The sequence below is a fragment of the Crocodylus siamensis genome, chromosome 3 (assembly GCF_052110815.1).
Source record: "Crocodylus siamensis isolate JL-2025a chromosome 3, ASM5211081v1, whole genome shotgun sequence".
NCBI classification, from domain to species: Eukaryota; Metazoa; Chordata; order Crocodylia; family Crocodylidae; genus Crocodylus; species Crocodylus siamensis.
This window is the reverse complement of record NC_143397.1, coordinates 30150783-30173663: the sequence shown is the minus strand read 5'-3', so window position 1 is coordinate 30173663 and position 22881 is coordinate 30150783. Positions and strand designations below refer to the sequence as shown.

The window sequence follows — 22881 nt, the reverse complement described above, 5'->3', positions numbered from 1 at the left end:
TCTTATTCATTGCGTTAGTTTACAAAAGGTCTTTTGGTGCTTCTTCCAGCCCCTTGGTAAGATTCTCTCCTTCTAAACCACCCACATAGTTTAAGGGCGTGTCTACACATTGCTCTGCATCACCATACGGCCTACTGCAGTGATGTAGCGATCACATGAGTGTGCACATGATTGGCAGCTGTCACCTTAGCAGCACACTCCCCCATTTTAGGATGCCGCTACAGTGACATAGTGGCAAAATCTAACCGTGTGCCGCACACACGGTGCAGTACAGGCAGTTACTTCCAATAAGAAGTACTAAAGCACAACGATGTGTAGATGCACCCTAAATGACCTGAAGTGACAGAATCAAGCTCTAGAAAGGTATCTGAGAATTTCAGGCAGCCCCTACTTGACACTGTTTCACTTAGCGCTATTTTGCTATAACGCTCATTTTAAATTGATACCTGGTTTGACTTAGCACTCAGTAAGTTTTACTAAAACACTCATGGTCACCATCCTGGGTCATTAAAAACAATTGTGGTCACCATCTTGGGTCATCAAATACTTTCGGTTTCGCGTAACGCTTATTTCGCTTAATGCTTGGTCTTTCAGGAACCAATTAAGAGTGCTAAACTGGGGTTGCCTGTACTTCCTCATAAGGGTATGAAATGGCCTGATCAGTACCCACACCATCTACTTATGTGATCCCTGGCATAACTGGCATTACAGGGGCTTTCACTGAAAGACATTGGTACTCTGAGTTGGCATAAGTGTGGGTTGGCATAATTTGCTGATGCTCACATCATCCTCACCTTGGTGTACCAAAAATATAGAAGCCTCCAAAAAACTGGAGTGGAACTTCAACTAGAGTGGCACTTCTAAAATCTAAAGTGGCACGTCAGCATGTGATTAATTACCTTTGTGCTTCAAACATACTCAGCTGATCTTCTGTTTCAAGATAAAAAATATATATACAGATATAGTACTTTTTAAGTCAGCAAATCTTAAACTGTAAGTAATAGAACAGGTACTTCTGGGAACGCAGTTAGTATGTTGTTATTTGAAATGCTTTCTTGTTGATGCACAGATGGCTGTTTTTCTACTCTGGTCCCTGATCTTTCAAGTCACTGGCAAAACTCCCATTGACCTGAATGAAAGCAGTATAAAGCCTTAATTCTGAAAACTAACTGCCTCTAACTTATCTCCTCTCCATCTGCTTCCACACCTGTGTCTATTTATTCAGCTTCTGGGAAACCACAGTCCTTTTTAAAAATATGCTTTTGGAACCCAAGGGATCCAAATATGGTCTAATGGTTATAAAAACTCAAAGCAAAGTTTCCTACATTTCATTCTTCAATGATTTCTTTAACTGAATACTTTCTAATTACAGACATTAAAATAGTAAAATATAACACACACTTCCATATTGTTTCACTGGGTATTTTATTAACTGTCTTGACTCCTTAGGGCTCATAATGCCTTCCTCTGTTTATGTTCATTATGGGCCCATTAATTTTGGGGGCCCAATTCTCTTTCTGCTGTTACCCTTTCACCCATCTTTTTGCTGCTCCCCTTTGCCCACATACCCTGGATGACAAAATTACCTTTCTTTGGTTCACAGCGGGTGCATCTACGTGTTCATTAATGTGCCGTATTTACTATGCATTAAGTTTAGTCCTTAGATAACCAAGTACTAAATCAATGCATAGTAACTCATGCACAGTAGCACTGGCATATGGGATTTTTCAGATGCTAACTGTGCAGTAGCCTAATACTACTGTGCACTAACATATTAGCATGGGTTATGCCTGGCATGCTACTGCACAGTGTTAGGCTACCGTGAAGTTAGCCACTTGTGTACACACACCCAGACTAGCACGAAATCTAAGGTTCCTCATAGAGTATTTTATTCTAAAAATTTCCAGGAGACAGATATGAACTGGACAGAATTATGTCCACTTGATTATATGTATTCATATAATAATGCATTATTATATATCATGTACTATATTATAGTAATATATAATACATACCATATATATAACTCCATATGCATTATATATTATCGCAATGTAATATATGATATGTAATATAGTGTAAGTATATACAGTATAATATATGAGTATATATATATAAAATAAGTACAAATACACACATACATACCCCTTCACCATACACAGGCGTTTCAGAAGGTAACAGCAATTTAGAAATAAAGCCATTTCATACTCAATGATCATTTACTATGTGGTATAGTAAGTGATCATTGTGCATGAAATAGCTTTAATTGCTGTTACATACTGACACGCCTGTGTGTGTTTGGTGGGGGTGGGGGGTAGAGAGGGTAGTGTATGCATGTGTTTGTACCAGTTCTTTACAAAGTCATAAGCAATGGGTAAAATTCACCAGTGCTGCCATTGGTATTCTCTGCTGCTGTGTGTTTTCCCACTCTTTGCACACAAAATGGTTTTATTTTGAAATTGCAATTTATTTATATATATTTATATTCTTCCTTTTGTGATAGATGACAGAATACATTGAAGGTAGAAACAGATATCTTTAGTGATATACACAATCAGCTGTGCTGCAAGATGCCATGGCACAACTGATCATGCTCCAGGGACATCTATGGTGTCCCCGGTTGCTGCGCCTCAACTTTCCCTGTCCCCTCTGCCCCCTGTACTTATAGATACATGGCACAGGGTATCCCTTGTAGAGGGATTTCCCCACATGTATCTGAAAGCGCAGTGGGGAGTGGGAGTCTCTACTCCTGTGCATGCAGGCGCAAGCAGACAAATCTGCAAGGAATTTCCTCACATGTGCACTTGCAAATACAGAGGGGGAAAGACTGACACTCCACGCTTGTAGACATACCTGGGGAAATCCCCTGCAGAAAGATCCCCACCCCCATCTGCCCTCTGCCATGGGATATACAGGGTGCTTGTATGCAAGCAGAGAAACCCCACTTGCAGACAGGCACTCTAAGGCCCTGACTTTCCCCACTCACTCAGTGGCATCCCTGGAGGGATGTGTCTGGGTAAGCAGGGAAAGTGACTCTCAAGGCTTGAGAAGGCCAGTCCTCCCAGGAATCCCCAAGCTGCGCAGGACTGGGCCCCTCAAGCCTGAGAAGCCTTTGCTCCAGGGACACTGGAGAGCCTGAGCAGCTTCACACTGCCTGGGCTTTTCTGCCTCTAGCAAACAGACAAGGGCCACAATAAAGCAACCTAATTCATTCCTACCTTCTGCTATGGCCAGAAATTCAAATATTTATGGAATAACAGCAGATATGGCCATCTGTTTGCTTTCACTTTGTGCCACCATAAACCTGTTTTCTGGAGACACAAAGGTGACTTGTTTTCACCCTCTGTGCAAATTTGTTGAAAGTCAGGGAAATGCCACCAACACTTTTGGATAACTTCATTGGGATAGCACCTTTATAAATTAAATCCATTTTGGCCCTACTGACATTATAATCTTCCTCAAATAGACTACTCAGTAATATATTATGGCATTATCTCTTTTTCCTGTTTATTTACTTGAATATCATTCAAGTAAATATCTGACAGCATATTGTGCATCTTTAATATTTCATTTTGTTTAAATTATCAAATATCCCTTAACAATAATCCTACCTTACTTGAAATTCTATCAAATTACACTTCACCTTTGTTTCAGCTTGGTGAAGGCCAATTAGGCAAAACTACTTTGAGCTACCTATTATTTATGGAGTTCTTCCCCATTTCAGAAGAATAACTGTCAGTATATTTTAGACCACTGCAGTGGAAAATAATACCTAGGGAAATGTTGAGTCAGTTTGGATTATATTTTGTCACTTCTACTTTTTTTCTGGGTGCACTATAGGTAAAACTTTTTCACTGGGGACTTTTAAAAAATTGTAACATAATACTGTATTACTGTGAAGCCCAGAAAAAATGCTGAGAAAGGCTAATGGTTATCCTTTTTTTGCACCTTATTTTGGCTTGTACTGTATAATGTGATAGGCTTTTATATCCAATGTTTCCTTATTTGTAAATGATTACACAAATTTCCAATGCAGTAACAAATAAGGATTCTTAAAATTTGTTCCCTGATCTAGCAAAATTAATATTTAACTTTAGACATATTAGTCTACTGCCTGAAGTAAATGGGAGTTCCTGCATTCTTATAATTAAATCTTTAGTGTATCAGGGTCTCTGTCTTCATACCAACTCATGCCGACATGCATAGGTTTGAACTGAGATACACTGGGGTGTTTTCTAAAAGTGCATTTCTGAAATTTCAGGCCATTGACAGAGGTGCCTAAATATGATTTTAAATGTTTACCTTTTTGCACCTAATTTTTACACTTCTGGCTTCAGAAGACAAGAAAAAAAAATCAGACAATGAAGTAGGAGAGTCAAGGGCACCACAACAAGATAGTGCAGCTGACTAGAAAGAGTAAGCCAAAGTGAAAATTATTGGCTTGTTTCATTGTTTAAATAGAGGGAAACAGGCACCATAAATAGTGAATTGTTGATTAGATTTAGGTGAAAGATCCAGAAAGTCATAGGTGACTAAAATTGAGGCTAGAACGGAAATTGTTTTTCATCTTTAAAAATAATTGCTCATTGACCATGTTTCTCAATAATACCATGACAATATAGAACACTAAATATATTCCAGACTTCCTCTGCCTTCAATAGATGTTCCTGTATATCTGAAGGCAAGGATTTTTTTTCTTCTTTTCATATCTTTATTGGACCAATTTTATAATTGGGAGATGTGGGAAATGCTTTGGGGTACAAAGTTCCCTTCATATACTTGAAAGCAGCCTGATGGGTTATATACAATTACAGCCAGCCAGTTTTCTTCTTCTTTACTGTTTAATGCTTTGCTGTAATATGGCATCTTCCCTGTAAGTTGTATTTGCATTTGAAATTTGGTTGACATTACCAAGATTGATTTAGTCGAGCTTTGTGTGATGCTTTTCATCTCCTCCCACTCCATATGGATCAGGGAGGGAGTATCATTTATCCTCTTTCACAACAGAATGTCAAGATTGTTAGACAAAACCAATTTCAGTTGTACTTCCAGCAGTTCTGGAGTCAAAAATCTGCATAGCTACATAACACAACATTTAGCCATTGTTTGGGAGAATGGAAACCAGTATTCATTTAATCTCTCTCTGCCACCTTCTGATTGTAATCTGGAGATTCATGTCAGATGTAGGGTATGTGCAGATATTACACTTAGATTGACCTAACTAGGGTTAGATGGATCTAAGTGCTAGTCTGTATAGAAGTTTGGGGAGATTAGATCAGGCAAAAAATAGCCAGCCTTATCTAAATTTGTTCACCTGAGGAGGTGAACTAAGTTAGATCAGGAGTAGGTTAGCCCAATCTACCGAATGTCTGCACACATTCAGAGTAGGGGTGTGCCAAATGGACTGTATTTGACTCAGATTTGGATTTGGCCCAAATCAGGGACAGTGATTCAATTAATTGATTTGGATCACTGTCCCCAATTTGATTCAGCTGAATCTGAATCTGAAGATTTGATGCTGATTTGGAGAATCAGCGATTCGGCCATAGACACAGCTTTAAATGTTTTTTCTGCATACCTCAAGATACCAGGTGCGGCTCGTGATCGCTGCAATGCTGGGGCGAATGGAACATCCTACAGGACTGCAGGGGGGGCCCTCCATGCGCTCAACCACAAACTCAGAAGTGGACTGGAAGTACTTCTGGTCCACTTCTGGGTCTTCCAGGGACCACGCAGTGAGGCCCCCCCACACCCTCTCGGCTCAGTGATTGGTCACAGGGGGACCCCGGGTGCCCACCTAGACCTGAGAGGCACCAGTTGCTGAGCTAGGGTGTGTGTGGGGGGGCCCTGCATGCTCCCTGGTGGATCCAGAAGTGGACCAGAGGTGCTTCTGCTCTATTTCTGGGTCTGCTGCTGAGTGCACTGGGGAGCCCCACACACTCCTGTGGGACACTCCATCCGCCCCAGCACTGCAGCACTGATGATCCATCTGGTACCTTGAGGTCTGTATAAAAAACATTTAAAGCTATGTCTATGTCTACATTGCTGAATCTTTCTGAATCTCTCCAAATTGATTCAGAGGATTCCTATTTGATTCAGAGAGATTAAAGTGTGTCCTGATTCAATTCAGATTCAGATATTTGGCCACCGAATCAAGCCAAATCTCCACTGAATCAAATCAGGGACCGAAGCTTTGCACAGCCCTATCAGAAAGCAACCCCAGGGTTGGAAAAGCCCAGCTGTTTGCCCCAGCCCTGGGGCTGTGCTCTTCCAAACCCCACCTACCCCCAATCAGGCTGTATTTAGCCCCCTGTCACTCCACTCCTAGACAGACAACACCCCCGCTGTAAACCCTCCTGCAGACTCACTTCTTCCCCTCTCCCAAATCCCACCTGCCTCTTTCCCCCCACTGACTTACTTATGTTATGTTCACAGTGCAGCTCCCAGTGAATGTCTGTAGAAACAGAACCTGATCTACAATCAGGCATTTTACAGTTATCTGTGTGATCATAGAGCAGGTTCCAAAATATGTGCACATACCCATAACCTATATATAACAAGACCTAAAGTTGCATACAATAGCTATCTGGCTTTTATAGTTTGTGCCCCAGTGATAAATTTGCTCAGGTTTGAGTCAGATATACCATATATGACACATTATAGGGATTATAAAAAGGGAGGGGAAGAAATAGTAAAATGTAACATTCAAGAAAATTAACTATATAAAACATTTTTTACAGTTTCTCTCTCTCCTTTCTTTTATTTATTTATTTTTTGCTGCACTAAGTGTGAATCTGATTACTGTTGACTTCTAAACTACAAGAAAAAAAAGTAGATAAAGTTGAAATGACCTCCACGGTATGAAATCTCCTCCATTTCTGAAGAAAAGGGTGCATCATGAAAGATATAGATTTAATCTTTTGTCCAGCCTTTTACTGTGGAAAAACCTTGGTTTATAGATACTCTTTATCATTAAATGCTATTGGTAATAGTTTAATAGCTTTTGCATTTATAATATGAAAAAGAAATTATTACATGTTAATCCCCCGTCCATCTCATGGAACCAAAATTAGCTGTTCCTAACATTTATAATCGCTATTTCTCCCTTTTCCTTCTGAAAACTGCCATATGGCTTAAAATAGTGGTGTACCCATATACACAGCAAGCTAATATGCCTGGTACCTGATGAAACTCTATCTTCCTGCAAAGAAATCGAAGCAGTAACCAGCTGTCCTTACCTGGAAGGACACTTTTCATTACATCCTGTAATTGATATCCTATACCGAGTCTTGGCACAGTTGTTGAATGGGGCAGGGCTTTTAGAAAGGTGCTTCAGCTCACAAATGTGTTTAAGATTTGGAAAGCCATATATAATCTTCCAAGAACTTCTTCTTTACTTAAAATGTAGGGCAGGTTTGGAATAAAGCAGCATCCACTTTAGTTGTTCAGCAGTGAAGCAAACATCTGCCCCTAACTCTTCTAAAATTTCTCATCTTTGGACTGTGCCACAAACCAGATTTGTTCACAGACATTTCTGAAATGTGCTTTTGTACCAAATTTGTTTCTGCTGTTTTGGTATGTCTGGATATTTTTTTCATTTTGCTCTTGCTTGGCCTTAAACAGGGAAGATGTCTTGAAAGTTAATGTGGAGCAGCTAACAATCCACAAACATGCCAGCTAACCATCGATTCCTCTCTGTTTCTTGTACTTGGAGCTGGGCTTAGGGGTGGGTGAAGTGGGCAACCACCCAGGGTGCCAGGAGGCACTGGGGGGGGACACACATGCACACACTCACTCATGTGGGCATGTGTGCGCGTGCACATGCACACACACACACACACACACACACACACACACACAGCATACCCTCTACCACTGCCCTGCCCCACCCCAGCTGATCTCTGACCCCTTGCCTCCAGCCACTGAGCAGAAGGAGCTGGGCCAGGCAGTTCAGGTGGCTGCAGGAGCATGTTCCCCACTCCCTGTGATGGGGCCAGGGAGATGCCCACAGCACTGGGGATGGAGCTGGGGGATGTGGCCCCCTGCCCAAGCAGCCGCACTTCTCCCACCCCTTCTCCCCACCCTGCCTAGCCAATCTGTGCCAGGGGTGTCAAGATTGTTCCTGACCTCAGTGGCAGCTCCACATTGGTGCACGGGCAAGTCAGGCTGACATCTGTTGGGTGGTTGCAACATGGCAGGTGGGGATAGGGATGAGCTGGGGACAATCCCATCTGCCCATGCAGCCATGCTTCCTTCCCTCTTCCTCCCTCCCACCTGCCACACCATGTGGCTGCAGCTGGCCATGCAGCTGCATCGTGGATGTTGTAACCAATCCTGGCCTCAGCAGCAGCTCCACAAGGGCTCTTGGGCAGCAGTGGGCTGGGATGACACCTTCTGGGTGGCTGCAGCACAGTAGCCGGGGACAGAGATGAGCTAGGAATGGGGCCACCTGCCTATGCAGCCATGCTCCCCCTTTTCCCCCTCCCCTCTACCTCTATGCCTACCTCTGACTGCAGCAGTGCCACTGACTTGGGGGTGGGGGGAACACTGGGAGGGGTGCCAAAATTCATCCAGGGTGCCATTTTTCCTAAGGCCAGCTCTACCTGTACCTTTCATTTCTTTGTCACCTAAAATTGCTGCAAGGTGATTGCACATTGTTGTGTTGACAATTTGAATTTATTTTCAAACTTTCAACAAATGTTAATGTGGCACTGCAAGTTGAGTAATTACAGTCTGGGTGTCATTTATATGGGAAATGAAGCGACACTAACTAGAAAGGTGCCACAATATTAGTTAGGCTTTACTGCTTCTTGCAGAGAGAATGACTGCTCTGGTTTCATAGGAATACAGAAATTAGAGACAAAAAACCCTACAAAGGCACCTAGTCCACTATGACTACCATATGCTCCTTCTCTTGCTTCTCCAGCTATGATTTTGACTTTGTATTGAACACTTTGTTAGTGCCTTATGTAAACTTAGATGGAGTGTAGATGCTAGTCCACCACTTATCTGGAGCTCAGTGGAAATCTAGCTGTTCAGAATGGGGACGTCTTTCATGCTTGCTCTGAAGCCTAAGTTTAGACATGCTGGATGCATCTAGTTCAGCACATGTATATTTCCCTGGGGACAAATAACAGTGGCACATAGTTGTACTGCTGCTACTTGTCCCCAGAGAAGACCCCTGCACACACACTACAGTGCACAGCAAAATGCACTGGGTGCAGTAGGGGAAGCTGGAGCCAGTACCTGGGCTCACCCCCTTACCTGGGGTACTTGGGGTCTCTTGGGGCTGCAGCATGTGATCCAGGCACATGGAGTCTGTCCAGCTGCCAGAGTGTGGCTCTGGCCGGCCAAGCTCCAGTTTCAGGTGGGGGTTTTTCTGCAGTGTTTTTAGATATCAGGATTTCCTGTTATCTAATTTTCCCACCACACTGCAAATATGCAGTGCAGTAAATGAATCCACATGCATTGCATGTTTTTCATGGTGCCTCATAAGGTTTTGAGGTGCCACAAACAGCGCATTCACACTCATGTGGACGCAGCCACTGAGTGCATCTATATGTGCCCTTTACTGTGGAGCTGACTAATTAACTCTGCAATAAAGTGTCACTGTCTACACATGTACCAGTATTAGGATGCAATAAATTAATTCCGCCATGAATGCCACATGCCCTTGAAGGCTGGGGGGCATGGTGAGCTCCCACAAGTGGCAGCGGCACTGTCAGTGGTGGGAGCATGGTGGCAGCAAGCAGTGAGCTCCTCCTGTAGGCAGCTGCAGTGCTGTTAGCAGTGGGGGAAGAAGAGGTGGTGAGTGGTGATTACTGGCAGGCACCACCGGCAGTATCAACGGGGCCTTTTTGCAGGATTGCACATGCACCCGGATGCACCCCCTATGCATCACCAACGAATTCCGCTGTAGGATAGTACTGTCAGAGACAGTTCTGTCCTATGGTGGAGTAATTACATGTACTAAAATGCATGTGTAGATGGTGACAGTGACTGACTATAGCATGAGTCTGTGAAGGTGTGGGGGTTGCCTGCCACCTAGCTTAGCACTTTAGCACCCTTGTGCCCCAGCCAGCCCCTCTGCTGCCTGGTGTTGCCATCCGGAGCCCAGGGCTGACCCTTCCCAGGCCCCCTCCCAGCCTAGGGCTGCTCCACACCAGCTCCAACTGCTGCAGTCCTGGGTGCATGTGTAAATGCTAAACTGAGCCAGAATTTATCCCATCACCTTAATGGTACATGTTGTTCACCCGCTGAGATGTTTGCAATCCAGAATTTAGGTACTGAATATGACTGCTGGAGCAGGGGCATTCAGGATGGCTTCCTGTGACCCATGGACCTAAAGTCTGCCTTCACCCCATTTCAGATAAAGTAAGAGTTGGATCATTCTTGCCAATGATTTTTCCTGAGAATTGTTTAGGACTTGCATAGCAAAATGTTTGCATCAAAGGTGGCAAATCAGCACCGTTTCTGAGTGCAATGGTACAGCTCTTTGTTAGTAACAAAATTCCCATTGATTTCAGTGGTGCAAGATCAGGACTTATGTACCTACCTTTGCAAAGGCCTATGCAGATTAGCCACTGCTAACTAGTACTTTATATTCCTATGAATCAGTTTACCCACTGCTTTCTTTACTGCTTACTTACTGTCTAGACATTGAAAAAGTTCTCCCTGTGTTAATCTGAACTACAGCTCATGTCATCTATGCTGTCCCTAATTTTTAGCAAATCAATGTTTCTTCTAGGAATCTAGAAGTGTCAGTCCAGAATTTCATGTGTAGATGAAACAGGGGCCCTAAATTGAAGCAGTGAGTTTAAAAAAACACCACTTCAAATTAGGGCTGATTAAACCCCCGTGTCATGCACATACCCCACTAACTTACCTACCTCTCCAGTGGGGAGGGGAGGGTGAGCTGCCAGTGGGCAGAGTGGTCCCTGGGAGGCTGGGGGGGGGAGGGGGAGGCTTCCACATGGCTTGGGGTGGATTTAATGTGCTATACACCACTGTGGTGTGCAAACACCAACATTATTAAAACAGTGCAAAAGCATTTAGCCTGCTTTAAAGTGTTGTACGCACACACCTCTCATTTCATCTACACAGCCTCTGTTGACTCATGCATGTTGCATACAAAATTGCTTGTCCGCCTAGCTTTGTAACTCCACACCAATTTTATATTATTTTGATAAAGAAATACTTTTAGTTCTTAAGAATTTCAGTTTCTTCCCAGAAAAATTCACACCGGGAAGAAGTCTGAAAATTGTTCTGTTAATTTAAATGCAAGCATGCAGGTGAACAATTACACACATCTAGTCCTTGCTTGTGTAGCTACACAGATTAATTATTACAAAGAGTCGTAGTCCTCCAGATAAAGTTTTTATTATTGTGTTAATCACATACGCTTCTTGAAAGCAATGTGCGCATTGTAGGTAATCCACTTTCCATATTTTTTTGTGCTGTACTGTGCCATCTGCAAAACAGTCCCATGATAGTAGAACACAAATCAGGACTTTCCTTTTTAAATCATTAAGTTAATTATATTTATGTAAAATATGAGCTATGAGGTAAACTGATTTTTTTAGTAATTTTTAGTGCTTTCAAGTGTCCATTTCTCATAAGGACAGAGATTAGCACTTGTTTTATAATGTTCCAAGGAACAATTGTCCAAAAGGATTGTGTAATTGAAGTACACCTGCAAGAGAGCTGAATTGCTAATTCATCGTGGTCTAATCTATAATTACTAATGGGAACTGATAACATTCTTAAGCTTGGGGAGAAACCATAAAAGTGTTTGACACGTTAAAGTATCAGAATGAAAGTGGTATACCAGCCCTGCCAGATGGGAATATCAATGAGTGGTCTGCCATAGTCACTTCCCTTTTATGCCAAAGGAAAATACTGCTTATCCAAGCTGTTTAAAATATTTTTCCTTGGTAATTTTCAGCACATTCCTGTGTTATTTTTTCATATTTAATAATCCTTTCAAATCCATTGCATCAGGAAGTGCATAACTGTTGAGGGTACTCGAGATGTCTGACACATTAAGATTCACTTAAAATGTGACATTGTAGTTTTCTTTACTGTGTTTTCATCATAAAATATGTTGGTCTGTTTATTTGTGTGAAATAAAGCAAAAAGGATACAATGGGATAGGATAGTCTTTGGTAGGATACTTTAAACTGCTGAGTTCAATTCCTCTCCCATATGCAAACTCCAACTAAATGAGGTTTTATATGTTCTCTTTTTCATTATGCTTAAGAGCTTGTTCACAGCCAGTAGCTGATAGGATAAGACTTATACAAATGAACCAGGCAAGAAAAAAAAAAAGAAAAACCCAAACCAACAAAAAACAAACACACATGAAAAAACAAAGAATAGATTGTCACAGCCAGGTAGCAACTGATATTTAGTTATGTTGTTACCCGGACAACACATACATTGTAATTAATATTGAAATAAAAATGTGAACCCATTGACAGACGTTACCAAAAAATGCCTATTACATATCAAAGGACACATGCTCCTATAACGTAGCGTTGATCATCTTTAGTGATTCTCCCTGAACATCTTCCAAATTCTAAGGGTTTTTCAACCTTAAGATGATGTTGTTATACATTTATTATTATCTTACATTACTTCAGGACTTTAAAGCAGAATCAGATCTCCTAAATATATGCTATAGCTCAAACAGAGCTATGAGCAGAGGCATAACAAGGCAGCTGGGTAGCAGAATGCATGGCAGCATCTGCAACTTCCACCTACCACCATGCCGCCAGTGTGAGCATGCTGTGAGGCAGCAGTGGCAGCTGTTATTTTTCTGGGAAGTGGGGAGTGGGATTATAGAGTAAGTATTTTAGGTAACTAGCAATATTATGATATAATGTCTATTTCAAGTTTTGGAATATAGGAAAATTAATATTTATGTCAGATGCATATTGGATATTTTAAATTCTTTTACACTGCCTTCTAGTGATTTGTCCCATTCCATATGTCTCATTCCAAAGGAGGATGTTTTAGGTTTTGCCCATTTATGCATCCAACGCTAAAGTGGATTTTTATTTGGCAACTGGCTTTAGTTAGATTCAAGGATCCATGTGAAGTCAGTTGGAGGATTGGGACTCTTTTTATTTGGACTATTACATAAAAATCTGGTCATCTGTGGTCAAGAAAAACAAATTCAAGCTGAAGTAGATGCAGAGAAGGTCTGTTAAGGATATTAGGAAAGAAAGTATTAATCTTAACTCTTCTCAGTATTTGTTTTACTGGTTTTCATAAGTTTACTCTTAAAAAAAACATAAGGAGATAAACACTCAGGAGAGAATAATGCCATTTAAGTTAAAAGGAAAAGTTGGCACAAGAACAAATAGAAATAAACTGAATATAAGTAAATTTCAGGTGAAAATAAGAAGAATGTTTCTTACTGTTAGAAGCATGAGGCTAGTGGACTTCCAATAAAAATAAGAGTAAAAATCCCTAACTACTTTGAAAAGCTTGATTAATATAGAATAGGACTGGTCTAAGTGGTAGTCATGAAGCACATGCAGAGTGGGGGAGGTCAGGTTGCATGGGGCTAAGCTGTGTTGGCGCTGCTCCAGAATACTGCTGCTCACTTCCCCCCACACCCCCAACCTCTTGCCCACCACCAACTCAGGGTCTTCATTTGCAGCTGGTAACTAGAATTGTGGGAGCCTTACAGCACCTCTCGCTTCCCTACCACAGGGAAGCTGAGCTAAGGGTGGGGGACAGGGCATGGCCAGGCCCTGGCAGGCCTCAGTATGACTAAGGAGAGGTTTAAACCCCCACCTTGGCCTGCGGGGTTCCCAGGGTGAGGGAAGAGTGAGCATGGCCAGACCGCTGTAGCAGTGGAGGAGGAGGAGGGGAGAACTCTGCCACCACAGCAGACCCCTGACAGCTGGGAGCAATCCGGGCACACAGCCCTGCCCAACCCAAGAGGGGGACTCTTTCCCCTCCTCCCACCCTCATCCCCTCTGGCACATGTGGGCAGTGGCTGGCTGGGCAGTGGCTTGCCCAAGCCGGCTCAGAGGTGATGCAGGGACTCATGAGTCTGCATCGAGCCCCCACAGCAGGTGGCTGCTGGGCTCCAGGCCCTTTGGCACCTCTGGCACCTCCAACCCAGCTAGGGTAGGCTGTTGCCTGGCCAGCTGCCACTGTGCATGCTGGCACAGGCTGCACAGCTGACAGGTCTCAGCCTCCCCATCACTGAGCTGAAGCCACCAGGAACAGCCTCGCCCCCGCGGCCTGGCCTGGGCCAGCCCTGCCATGCAGCTGCCTCAGCCAGGGCTGAGCAGGGCTGACCTGGGCTGTGGGGACAGGACCATCCCTGATGGCTGCAGCTCAGTGACAGTCGCTCCCTGGACCCACGTTGGGTCAGGCTGGGCAGCCATGCACAGAGCCCCTCCTCCCAGCCCAGTGGCAGTGGGGGGTGGGGAAGGAGAAGGGGGGAGAGTCCTCCTCCAGCACCAAACAGAGCCCCCCTCCAGAGAAGGAGGAGGAGGAGGGCAAAGACTTCCCCTCAGCAGGAGAGACATGGGCAATTAACCTCCTCACTGTCCCCTTAGCCTTAGCCAGTGGAACAGGGAATGCAGGGGGGGAATAAAACCATTTAGGTGAATGGGGAAGGGAGGGCATTAATTTCTCCCTCCATCCCTTCTGCCCCCGGAGACTGCAACTGGGGTCTTCTAGCTGCCCATCCCCTCTGCTGCTTGCAGGCAACAGGCAGACCACGACTGCAGTGGTGGGGAGGGGAAGGAGGGAAGAATGAACCCTCTCCCACTTTGCCTTAATGAGGCTATGCCTGCTGGTGTCTCCCCACATTCGTCCCCATCCCTACTGCTAGAGAGCAGAGGCGCATGTCCAGCCCTGCTGTCTGGAGCAGAGAGCACAGCCCAGACCACCGAGTATGCTGGGATGCTGGAGGACTCTAGTTTAACTTGAACCAGGAAGGGGTCTGGGACAGACTTTGCATAAACCATTTTGACCCAAATTGGTTAAGCCTGGTACTACATTCAGTCAGGTTTATCATAACTAGTTTCGGCCATTTTGAAACTGGTTTATGTGCGCTGAACTTATGTTCTATTACAGGTTTAATCAGTTTCTGATCAGTGAAACCAGTTTATGTGTAACTTCTGTCCCTAGTCACTGTCATCATAGTGAGCCCAAGAGCCCTGCCATGAATCATGCCTTCACCCTTTATTGTCACTCTAAGTACACTAAATCCTCAAAATGAGTCACTGTAACCACATTGGAGCGTTCCCTGTCTCAGGTGTGCTTATTAGCAGCCAGTGATGGCCATGTAAGGCAGCAATGTTGATTCATTTCTGCCATTTGAGACATTGGGAGTGTAAGCCGAGGAGCAGTGTGGTCCTCAGAGGTGCTTCTGGCCTCAATACAAAGCTGTCATGAATAAATTTTAAGTTTTTCCATGTAGCCTGAAGGAAAGATTAATATAGAATTTTTTTTCTCTTATAACTGATGCCATTCTTTTCTTATGCCAGTGTTTTTATTATAAGTATTAAATTCTGTTATCAGATGTGGTGGACTATTGGGCTTATCCCTAAGCTCACCTGAATATTCCTATCTGGAATCAGTAGAACTAATGGGGGTGTGTAAGGCATCACATTTGCTGGATATGTTTGAAACTAATTAATTAATTCAGGGGGCAGCAACCAACAATCATTGGATCTGGTCTGCAGGTATGGGGCTTTGGCAGCAAGGGGCTTTGGCAGTGTTCTCTAGTAGGGGGTTTATTCCATGCCATGGCTGGAGAAATGGGGGTAACAGGGGAGCGCCCCACCATAATGTGGTGGCAGCAGCTGGGTCCCAGCTCTTGCCTTTTCACCTGTGACCCACCAGGTGATTCTGAGCTGCAGCCTGAAAAGGTGACCAATTTTGTTCACAATGTCTTCAGAAGAATGATTACAAATTTCAGTGTTCTTGATTTTCAGTTCAGAAAAATGAACAAAAAATAAAGGCTGAAAAAGATAGCTCTTAAACAAAAAAAGGTTCCCTTCAGTTCAGTGACTATTGAACTTGGCTCCTTCAGGATTGCCCTTGGAATCTTGTATGTACAGCAAAAGAGAAATTGCTGCTGTGTACTGAATTATTATTTGTTAGCACCAAGTCACTTCCTAGCTGTCAAGTTTCACATGGTTCACTGACGTTTTCATTTCCTCTGTATATGTGTGTGTTTGTGTTTTTTCTCTCCCCAGAGATTTGCCTTTTGACTAAGGGCCGCCGAACTGCCAGCGTACGAGCCGACACATACTGCCGTCTGTATTCCCTCTCTGTGGACAATTTCAATGAGGTTCTGGAGGAGTACCCCATGATGAGAAGGGCCTTTGAAACAGTGGCCATCGACAGGCTAGATAGGATAGGTATTATTGTCTTTGATACTCAATATGATTATTAAACTTAACTTTTTTTGGAGCAGAAGGATAAGATTGCATTACTGCTCCTCTACATTAAATGTTTTGTTGACTTATAAATAAGAAATGCTTTAAGAAAAGAATTTTTATCAGGGCTGCTTTTAAATAATAAAAAGACATTACTATGCCTCTTAGAAAGCGGTCACATACTCCTCTGAGATTTATTTTGTACACCTTAATTATAATTATTATTATTTATTTATAATGTTTAGTGCTGTAATACACAGAGCTCAGAGCTATATACTTTAGTGACAAATAGATGACGTTTCCCTGTCCAAAAGTCATAGACAAAGACCTGGTTCTGGAAGAAGCTGACTTTTTTCAACACCAACAGAAGCCAACAGGAATTGAAGCTACTCCATGGTTAGTAGAAGGCCATTCCTTCCATCACAAGATGGGCAGTACAGCCTGATTTTCAAAGGTGTGGACACCTGCCACTTAGGTCTCTAGGACATGCTGGCACTCAGAAAATCAGGTTCAACAAGCCCAAATAGAATGCAATATGATGTAGTAGACTGTCTTAGCTGCTTTAGTTTGCTTTAAATCCTAAGCAAATTAGAGAAATGTGGATATATAATTAGCTCATTAGCTGCAAACATTACAAATGGAATACTGTCAGAATGGCAGAAGTTTTCTAATGGGGTTCTACAGAGGTTGGGCCTGGAACTACTAGAAAAAATAAGACAGACTTTACACCTAGTGGGGTGCTGCCATTGGGACTTAAACACTTAAACTAAACCGAAGTGGGGTTGGTTTTAGCAGTGTGTTACAAGTGGAGATATGGGGAATTGATGCACTTATTATTATTTATTAGAGTAATTCATTAATAGAATTTCCAGTCTGAAATCATTTAGGGAATCCAAACATGACAAAAAAAAGAACCAATTCCTTTACTCAAAATAAGAACAATTCCACTGGACTCGTTGCCCTACATCTTCACTTCCAACACAGGAAAAAAGCATGTTGCCTGCATCTTTACATCTGAAAGTCTTTAGGTAAACCTTGAAATTGTTGCAAGAACAGAGATAAAATGTACAGTGGTCGTTATTGTACAGCCAGGTAGTACGTGAGCAGCCAGTTTATATATTTGTTCACAGACATTTAAACAGATGACTTTTCTCAACATGGTGGCCATTGCTTACAGATGCCTAATAAGTATTTCAGAAAATGTGCTAAATAACACATGTATTCATAACTTAATAATGGTTCAACATTCAGGAAATTAGGACAGCTTGATAACAAGAGAGATCTATATTTTAAACTTGCAGACTTGTTTTTTCTATGCCTGTTGTTTAGTAAATTGTGATAGTTATATTTTTCTGAATGATTTTAATAATAGCCAGACTGCTGCAGAAAGCTCAAGTATCCTTGAGTGCAAGAACATTTCTAAGGTGGGTAGCTCAGCTAGAAAGGCAACAGGATTTATGGGTTGCATGAGCACTATGAGATCTACTGAAGAAATACCACCCCCAAAGCAGCTGTACTGCTTTACAGCTAGGGAAAAAGTATGTTGTCATCCCTCACAGCCCGTGACAATCACTAGTTCAACCCAGAGCCTAAAACTTCTGCTATGCTGGAAGACAAATGAGGGACTTTGTCTTTTACCACTACTTTAAGACACCGGCATGTACTTTAATATCAGGAGTTACAACTCTAAAAGAGTGACAAACTGTCACTGAGCTTCAGACTTGGTAACACAGCTGATCTCATACCTCTTTCTTTTTAAAGGGAAGAAGAACTCAATTCTCCTGCAAAAGTTCCAGAAAGACCTCAATACTGGAGTTTTCAACAATCAGGAGAATGAGATCTTGAAGCAGATAGTGAAACACGACAGAGAGACAGTTCAGGCTATTGCCCCAGTTAGCCTACAGCAAATGTCAGCACTGAATTCTAGCACCACTTCATCCCGCATCAGGACACAGTCGCCTCCTGTTTATACTGCAACCAGCCTGTCTCATGGAAACCTGCATTCTCCAACACCAGGCACACAGACACCTCAGCAAGCTGTCATTCTCTCTCCTTGCTCCTACACTACTGCAATCTGTAGTCCACCAGTACAGAGCCCTCTGGCAGGTCGAACTTTTCAGTATGCATCACCAACTGCTTCACAGTTGTCATTAATGCAGCAGCAACAACAGCAGCAGCAGCAGCAGCAGCAGCAGCAGAAGCAGCAGAAGACACCTACTTCATCACAGAAAAATGAAGTTCACAAGAGTACACAAGCTCTTCACAACACTAACCTGACAAGAGAGGTGAGACCTCTCTCTGCCTCCCAGCCTTCTTTGCCCCATGAGATTTCTACTCTTATCGCCAGACCTCATCCAACAGTTGGAGAGTCGCTAGCCTCCATTCCACAACCTGTCTCAAGTGTCCAAGGGTCAGGTACGCAGGCTGGGAACAGGGGCACTGTCCCACAGAGAGTTGCTCTCTTCAGACAAATGTCTTCAGGAGCAATTCCGCCTAACCGAGGGGCCACAGCACCATCAGCAGCTCTAAAAAGGGATTCTTCCACAGTCTTAAGCACAGACCTTGAAGGAGACAAACCACGATTTGCTTCAAACTTATGATCCCTGCTAACTCTGAAAAGCAGAGACGTTGTAATAAACTGAGAATCATCCCAGGAATATTTTAGCCTATTTCCTAATAGACCCTGGTAGTCTGTCATGAAAACAAACAAACAAAACTTTAGCTAGTTTTGCCCTACGTAACGAATGTAAAATATGTGTGTGTATACATATACACATATAGCTAAAAAAAGAGTTTAAAAATCTGTTTAGAGTTCATGTCTTCCTTTCTTATAATCAGCAAAGGAGTCTAAATTTTGTTGTAATATTATTTATTTTTAATCTGTGTTGACGTTAATGGATTTCTCTATTTATGGAGAGGCCTCCTATTTTAATGGGGGGGGCGGGGTTGGCAAATCTTAACCCAATGATAACTTCATGAAATGAAAATATTATTTATTCCAGGAACTAAACAGAACAGAAAGAAAACCCTAAACCTAACTAGGAAATAGCAAGTATTCAATAATATTTTTAACTTTCACTAATATCATTTCTGTATATAAATTGTGAATTATTTATTACAGAGAATCCAGTCATAGTCTCCCATTGCTTTTTCCATTTTGGTGCTTTTCATTCAGAACTAGATTGAATAACAGATATACTGCAACCATCTACAGTCAGAGGACAAGATTACCACTGCTCTGGATAATTCTAACCTCAAAACATATAAATCATTCTGTTGTTTCAGAAAACTGGGAGGACATCAATCTTCATATTGCAAAAGACTTTTATGAAGACTATAAATATTGTCATTGTAAATAACTTTTTTGACCCAAACACAAATAGCTGCTGTGTGGTGTACCATTGCAAATTCTTTGTTTAGGAGTTTAGGTTCAGCTCTTCACTTCAAAAATTAAAGTTTTAAAATTTATTCAATCTAAGTGCAACACAACTGTTAAATTGTAATGCAGTGGCTTAAAACCTACAATGTTACTTTTACATGCAACATTTTTATGCAAAATTGTACGCTTGATCCTGCAAACTGCTTGTATTTCACCAATCACTTTTCTTCTTCCTTTCCCTAAACAGTGTCTGAAAATATCCCATGCATGCTTTTTTAAAAAACAAGAGCAACAATAAATAGGTTCAGTCAGCCATTGTAGGGAAAGGCTTTAGGGTATCTTAGAAGATAATAAACATTCATTAATTGTGGCTACCTTAAAATTCCTATAATGCTGACTTTGAATCATTGAGATTTGAGTCTAGAAGTGAGTTTTCTCATTTAAAGAATTATTTGTAAACCACAGCTTGATTTAGAATTTCAAGTGCTTTCTGTGTCCTCACTGTAGTTTTATAGCTGACTGTAGTGTTAATTTAAACAAAATAAATATAATATAGCATCAAGTCTGTCTGGGAATGCACGATTTGCTCTGTGTATATTGTAATAAAATGGATAGTTTATCCTAAGGCATGTAGCATCAAACATAGCCCATAGATATGAGGTTTATTTTTTTTAATGTCTTCAAAACAGAAAGGAAATGGTGACAGAAAGCAGGGTTAAAGCATACTGTTTTGTGAACATTTTACTTTGTTTGCTCTGATCTTACATTACCTTGTAATTATTTAGCTTCTCCACAAAGGAAGTCCATTAGTTATCATTTGTGCCTGATGTGTCACATTAAATAGAGATTGAAACTGAACATGTCATAACTCAACTATTACTGATAAAACAGCATTATGGACTTGCATATCAAGCATATATTATATTCTCTAAAACAATATACTAGCCATGCTAAGGAAATGCTTTCAAAGGCATTCTTCTTTTCCCATTGATGCTGGCTTTATGTTGTATGGGAAAAAATAAGTAACATCATAAACTACCCAAAGCAGTGCGTCCAGATATACTCGAGAGCCAAGTAAATTTCTAAAGCTAACACAGCTTGAACCCATGCTGCCTGTTATGCCTTTTACTCAAATGGTACATCAAATACAAACAAATGATCATTTACAACTTATGTCAATTCCCAGTCACTAACACAGATCAGTGTAATTATCCCATTATCGTGTTGCTGACATCATTAAACCAAATGGCCAAGAATAGTGTATAAGGAAGAGATTTCTAAAAATGATTGAAACATTATGGATACGCTGCAAGACCATTTATTTATTGATAAAATGGCTCTTATTTTATTTTAATATTACTCATAATTCCTGTCCAATTTATTATGATACTATTCTGATCCTTGAAATTGTTTAAGGTTTACATTTGATAGGAGTAATGGGGTTGGTAGTGAAATATTTTTATATATATTCTTATTTTATTTTAAGCGCTATGAAGTAACATTAACTCACATGGTCTTTCAGTGAAACCATAAAAATACTTTTTAATGACTTTGTAATAGAGTGGACAATATCTAGGATTTGTATGTTCAAATTCAATAAAAATGGTACAGGGTATAAATTATATACATATATATATGTATGTATGAATGTATATATACTTAGGTTAAGAAACAAATTACACACATTCCTGTAATATAAAGGTCCATTGCTAGTTCCAGAATTGACCTATTTTCTCTGTACATAAGTAAGCCCATAACTATGGAATCTCACATCTGTACAGAATGAAATGTGTTAATGAAAAAGTTGGATCTTACTGCTGCTGGGAAGACACTAGATTAACTGATTCTTACAATAACTGTATGATCAGGGATGAGTTAGAATTTTTCTTTTGTCTTTGCTCAAAGCCATAAATATATATAAAAGGTTATTAATAAATTGAACAAAATATGAAAATAAAACCATGTATATTTTATTGGATCTAAAATGTCTATCAACAAGCATGTTTTGTTTTACAATGAAATAGAAGCTGGTTGTCTTACATTTTCACCATTTTAGTCATTGATTTAACATGCAGTAGATATTAGAAAAATGTGAATAATTCATGACACACAATAACTCCAGAAAGGAAAGGAGCTTCTCATATAGTGTGAACATTCTCTAGATGTGCACCAGATATTTACTATGAAACTATAGAGCAATCTTTACTCAGAAATTTCACTGCTGCTATAGCTTTTAAACTAATGAGCCATAAACTTTAATATACCTCGGTTCTTGAAATACACAATTGGATAAAACTGATATTCCCCTATTGATAAAAGCTGGCAAATTCGGCCATTCAGTCCAAAAATATATATATTTTTGACAAATTGCATTTCATCATATTTTTCACTTTTATCATATTATCACACTATGTTTTGCTAAGTCCTTTTTGATGTATATTCAACTGTCATATAATTTTTTATACTTATTTCAAATGAGCATATTTTAATTTAACTGATTGGAACCTAGAGGCTTGTTGCATTTCAGTTGGTAGTATTATCCCACTGATTTGAAAGGAGCAGTATGCTGACTGACACCAAATAATTCTAGCCCTGGTAAACTGTAATTTTAAAGATGAATGAGTACTTGCAAATTATGCCCTAAAGTAAATGATGATTCTGTATTTCACAGAACACATTTTCATTCATTGATACTTCAGTGATTTTGTATTCGACATTCCTAAGGAAAATTCTGGTTAAGCTACAGTCACTGGAAAAAATTACTGATTGCAGTGAAGTCCAGGGAATCACCTATAATCTGTTAACTGTCTGGCAATATCTGTCCTGCTTTATACCTTGTTCAGAACCATTGGCCATTCACAGGTATATACAACAGGACATACTTTGCCCCTTTGTTTACAGTCTTATTTCATGGAATGTGAGTTCTGAAGGGTATTTCAGGACCTAACAAAGCACAGGGATTTTAACTACATTTCCATTAATCAGTTCATGTATAGAAAGGCTTCCCTAACCTTGGGATCTTAGTCTCTCTCTGGTGTATTTACAGACCTTAAAGAAGGTTAGGAGAAAGAAATACCAAAGGAGAGCATA

At 41.2% G+C, this 22881-nt stretch overlaps 1 protein-coding gene across 1 annotated transcript in view; it reads left to right on the top strand.

Annotated features, from left to right (window-relative positions):
* HCN1 (hyperpolarization activated cyclic nucleotide gated potassium channel 1) overlaps positions 1-21226 on the top strand; it is a 316701-nt gene extending 295475 nt beyond the window's left edge. The window contains exons 7-8 of the mRNA XM_090037188.1: positions 16230-16394; positions 18174-21226. Coding sequence (XP_089893314.1) covers positions 16230-16394; positions 18174-19012 — 1004 coding nt within the window. The 3' untranslated portion in view covers positions 19013-21226. The remainder of the gene's footprint in view (positions 1-16229; positions 16395-18173) is intronic.
* The last annotated feature ends 1655 nt before the right edge of the window (positions 21227-22881 follow it).